Consider the following 4,957-nt stretch of genomic DNA (forward strand, 5'->3'; position numbering starts at 1 on the left):
ACAGAGCAGGGAGATTGGACAGAAATGCACATTTCACACCTACATAGCTCTCAGGGAGCCCGAGTAATGGAACAAGGGAGAGCCTGGAGAAATTCCAGCCTCACTTTCATCCTCTTTTGGAGGGCTGTCATCTTGCCCCTCCCAGCCTGGCATACAGCCCTTCCTTATATTTTTTGAGAGTCAACAAATTCGAGTGAGAACACAGCAAAGGCTGAAGGGGGCCTGTGATGCTATGCACTGTAAACAGGGTGAATTGTAGCCAAAAGCAGACTTAAACTCTAATCCCAGCTGTCATTGAATGGCTGTGTGACCTTGGGCACATTACTTAAGCCTCAGTTTCCTATAGTGTCAAATGGGACTATTAAAACGCTTTTTGGAGAACTGGTGAAGCGATTGGAGCTAAAGAAAGTGAAGAATCCAGCATAGTGCTTGGCACATATTTAGTACTAAAAAAGTTGGCAGCTTTACATTATTGTTGGTCCATATGCTACACCTTCCCCTTGGCAAGTTTCTCTCAACTGGTGCCCCCAGAAGAACTGATGTGCCTGAAGATCCAGGAGTCTACCAATCCCCCCCACCAAAAAAAAATCAGAGCAAGAAAAACTTGGCACTTTAATCAGCTTGCCCCTTTCCCCTCCGCCCCACAAGCATGTACAGATTAAAGGTCCAAGGAGGCTGAAGAATGAGAGGCTCTCAGTTTAGCATGGAGGCAGTACCCTATTTCAAGGTTCCAGATTTCAAGTTGGATATTCTCCTGCCTCTCAACTCCACCCCCATCCTATTTTCCAAAACCCCTTTCTCTCCAGTTACTCATTTCCTTGTCACCGGAAATCCCGCCCTTAGCATTCAGTTTTCCTCGGAATGCGAAGATAGAGAAGATCTCAGAGACTAGTGGGGCCTATATCTCCCGGGCAACTTCGGAGTGCGCCTGCGCAGTGGCTTCCCCAAGCAAGCAGCTCTAATTTGGCTTCTGCACGGCTGCTGGACTTGGGGGCCAAAAGGGTGTATCTCCCGTCTTTCTGTCCCCTCCCCACAGCGAGACGGTTATGTCGTTCTCTTCCTGAGGCTGACGAAAATGTGAGGAAAGTCCTCTCTCCCATCTTATAGGAGGTGGCAGTTGAGGGTAACCCCTAGTGATTAAACGGATGAAAGGGCAGAAAGCTTGTGGGTGCCAGGAGGTGAGGAAGCATAAAACCTACACCACTGATAGGTAGCCCCCTTCTACCCCCGCCACCTCGCGTTATAGGTGACTTTATGTATAACATCCACCACTGAGCCAAGGCTTCCTTACAGAAATTGTTAGCTGCCTGTTCTCTAGGGAAGGCTTGGAGAGAGCCCTGAGCAGGGTTAGAAGCTGCGAGATCCGGCATCTGAATGAAGAGAACCAAAATGCTAACACTCACCTTAACGGCTTGAGTGCAGAAATAAACAGCGCAGGCAGAGGTAGCCATTCAGAGTTCCTCCGGGTGGATTGTTCCGTCTGACACGAGATCCAAGACCAGCTGGCTTCAGGAGAACCATTGTTGATTCCTAAGACCCACTCTCTGAGGATATGGACCTTTGTTATTGCTGCCACAGGTTTATCTCTCCCACACTTCTCTTGAACTCAACACTGTCTTTCTGAGCTACACTAAATCCCGCGAAGCTGTTTTACATACTGCCCCTGACCCCACGGACTAGTCCTCCCTCCCTCCCTCTCCCCAACCTCAGGTCTTACAATAGAAGTCACTAAAGGTTAACTTGTCCCAGCTCTCCATACCACCTCATCCTCCCCTGCCACCACCCCTGACCACTCCCACACTCACCCTTTGCTTGACACCCCTGCCCCTTCACCGTCCCCTCCCAGAACCCAAAGTTTAGTTGGGAGTTACTCCTGTAAACTCTCATAGCTCTCTGAGCTTACCCCTATTATATGACTTGCCACAGAAATAATTGTTGGTTTACTTCCACAGCCCCTCTCCCTCAATCTCTGGGGCTCAGCTGGGCCTTCCTCACCCTTATATTCCCAGCATAAACACTGTGCTTAGAGCATGGCAGGTACTTAATAAATGTCTGTTGAATAAAAGAGTGCTTAAGCATGGAGCCTAATTCATTATACTTTTATTTTTCACTACACTCTGGAATCACAAAGCAAATACAGGTAAATGCCAATATTAAAAAAATAATAAAACCATAGACACGATGGGAGAACATCAACAGATGAGTGATTTTGTGTTTGTTTTTGTTGTGGGTATGTTATTACTGTTGTTACTTAACTCCTGTACCAGACCATTTTACTGATTATTTCAAACGGTTAAAGAACAACTGTATATTCTCTTCCACATCATAGAAAGATGTAAATATTACCACTACACTTTATGCAGCTATATGAACTTTTATATTGAAACAAGACAGGAATGGCAAATGAGCAATTTCATTTATAAACACTGATCATGAATCTAATTCAAGGGTATATTAAAAGGAAGGAAATACTATTAGAAATAGAACACAAATAGCAAGCACAATGTGTACTTTTCACCCCAACCCTGCCCAGCTTCTGATTTGGGGCCCCAGTGCCCATTTCCCCAGGACCCCTTTAATTGATGCCACCCAACTGAAGTGACATACTTCCCCCAGACTTCACATGGGGCCAAAGAAGAACATAGCAGTTGCCTCAGACCTGGCTCTGGCCTCCTCATCTTCAACAGCCTCCCTATATTGCTCTGGCCAGTCCTGTGGTTGCTTTCTGTAGAGCCTGGCCATGTACTCCAAGGCTTTCATTTTGGTGGTTTCAAGGTGAGCTCGAGGACCCCACAGAAGCTCATATTCAACTGGATTAGAATAGGACAGTGGCCTGCATTCCAAGTAGCGCTGTCTCATAAGTTTGCAGGTGATGGCATGCTTTCTCCCTACATCCACACCAAATCTCCGAAGCAAATTCCAGACACTGGCCTCTTTGACACGGTTGCCCATCAGGAAGATCAAACCCAGGATTGGCATCAAATATTCTTGAGTGGGTCTCCCCAGGCTCTCTAGCATCATTTGCTCTTCTTCTGATTCTGGTTGCTGGACAAGGAGGTAAATGTGCTCACTGGTATCAACCTCAATCAGAGAGAACCCATAGAACAGATCAAGGATTAGAGTAGCTCGACTGAGGATATTTGGGAACACGTCCTCAAATTCTTTGCCAGTGTGAGCCAACAGCTCATCCTGATGTATAGGCAGCAACTCCTCTGTGACATTAATGGCCAACTGGACCAAATCATTTGCCTTATCATTCATAGTGTCCTCTGACCAGAACTCCAAGCCAGCAGCCTGGCTTCTTTCTTTGGCCTTGTCAGCTTCCAGGGCTTTATTATATTCTTCTGGCCAGCTCCAGGGTTCTTCATCATGGGCCTCTGCCACAAACTTCAGGGCTTCCATCTTTGTGATTTCCTTGTGGGCTCTAGAGCCCCACAAGAACTCAAATTCGAGGGGATTAGTGCCATACACTGGCCAGTACTCCAAGAACCGCATATCCAAAAAGTCAGTAGTTAGGAGGTTCCTTGTGCTCCCAAAGGGGATGTTGATCCCCTGGGGCTCATCTAACACATCAACCTTTAGCAACAGATCCCAAATGGAGGCCTCTCTTGCTCGGTTACCATTCAGGAGAATGTGGCCTAGGACCAAGGCCAGGAGACCTGCCTTTGGCATGTCCAGGGATTCTGCTATCCGATCAGTGGTCTGGAGACCCCGTTTGCTGATTAGGTTGTAGGTGTCAGCCTGGGGATCAAGAACCCTCAGGTTCAACCCAAAGACCTGGTCCAGATGGGCTGAGGCTCGTCTGAGGATCTCAGGAAACTGATCTGAGTATTCTCTGAGGAACTCTAGCATCTCTGTCTGCTGAATAGACCCCTCGATTTGGCTTTTCATTCGCATGAAATTCACCAAAGCAATCGACCTGTCCTCTAGAGGGTCGTGGACCCTGAGCGCCCCCAAACGTCGGGACTGCTCATCTATCAGCACCTCGAAGTCGTTCGGGTCCTGCGCAGCCTGGGAAGCGCTAGCACCCTGAGAATCGATTGGCGCCTGAAGGCCCTGGGGAGCATCAGGAACTAGCATGGAGGTGGGGGACCCGGAGGCATTAGTAGCCTGCATCTCACCATGGAAGTCGCTGTAATCTACAGTGGTCTCTGCGTTGCGGTGGCATGCATTCTGGCTTACCAGAGACATGGTTCCAGGAGACAGGAACAGGAATGGGGAGGTCAGCGATCCGTCGGAGAGAGGATGGTAGGTGTGTCGGCGGCTCAGCACAAAGCTGAAGCCAGAGACCCAGGAGCTGCGCGGATCAGAAGTGAGAGCTGGTGAGAGGAGCGATCCTCCTACACAAACACCAGCCAGCAATAAACGCAACCCTCGGAGAGCTAGGCTTTGCCGCAGCCTACGCAGGCGCAGTTGCGTTCTGCAACGTGGTGGCCACGCCCCGCTCCCAGTACCCGACTCCGGGCCCCCTACTTCTGCCTGGCCCGAGAGGCTAGTTGAAGTGGTTGTTGCTAGAGTCAAACTTGTCAGAGAAAAGAATTCATGAAAGGGGGTAACAAACAAAGGTAAAGCAAAGAGGGTAAGGGTTGGGGAATGTTCAGTGATGCACCACAAAGGTTTTCTGTGAGGTATAAAGCTAATAGGCAGTAGAGGATTTGGAGAGGAGGAGGATGCTAAGGATGAGAATTATTTCACGGATTCATTAATTCATCCACTCATTCAACATACATTTCTTGAGTATGTGTCACATGCTAGGCACAGTATTGGGTACTAGAGGTACACCAGAGGACAAACAATGATTATCCCTTTCTGTGTAGAGCTTACATTTTGGGGTAGGTTCAAACAATGGTAATAATAATGGAGCACTTACTATGTACCGGACACTATTTCTGGTATTTTCACTTATCTCATATTAAATCACTTAATCTTAGCTATGAGGTACTACTCTTAATGGTCC

At 48.0% G+C, this 4,957-nt stretch overlaps 1 protein-coding gene across 1 annotated transcript; it reads right to left on the reverse strand.

Annotated features, from left to right (window-relative positions):
• Window positions 1-2,084: 2,084 nt before the first annotated feature.
• On the reverse strand, window positions 2,085-4,332 carry MAGEE2 (MAGE family member E2). Its single transcript, XM_024766427.1, has one exon. It carries the CDS (start codon window positions 4,189-4,191, stop codon window positions 2,620-2,622), a length of 1,572 nt encoding a protein of 523 aa, XP_024622195.1. The 5' UTR covers window positions 4,192-4,332; the 3' UTR covers window positions 2,085-2,619.
• Window positions 4,333-4,957: the final 625 nt, after the last annotated feature.

Source organism: Neophocaena asiaeorientalis, unplaced genomic scaffold (assembly GCF_003031525.2).
Source record: "Neophocaena asiaeorientalis asiaeorientalis breed wild unplaced genomic scaffold, Neophocaena_asiaeorientalis_V1.1 scaffold47, whole genome shotgun sequence".
NCBI lineage: Eukaryota > Metazoa > Chordata > Mammalia > Artiodactyla > Phocoenidae > Neophocaena > Neophocaena asiaeorientalis.

Excerpts from the sequence above, each read along its gene's own strand:
- MAGEE2 (XM_024766427.1), bottom strand. The coding sequence starts at position 4,191 with ATGTCTCTGGTAAGCCAGAATGCATGCCACCGCAACGCAGAGACCACT.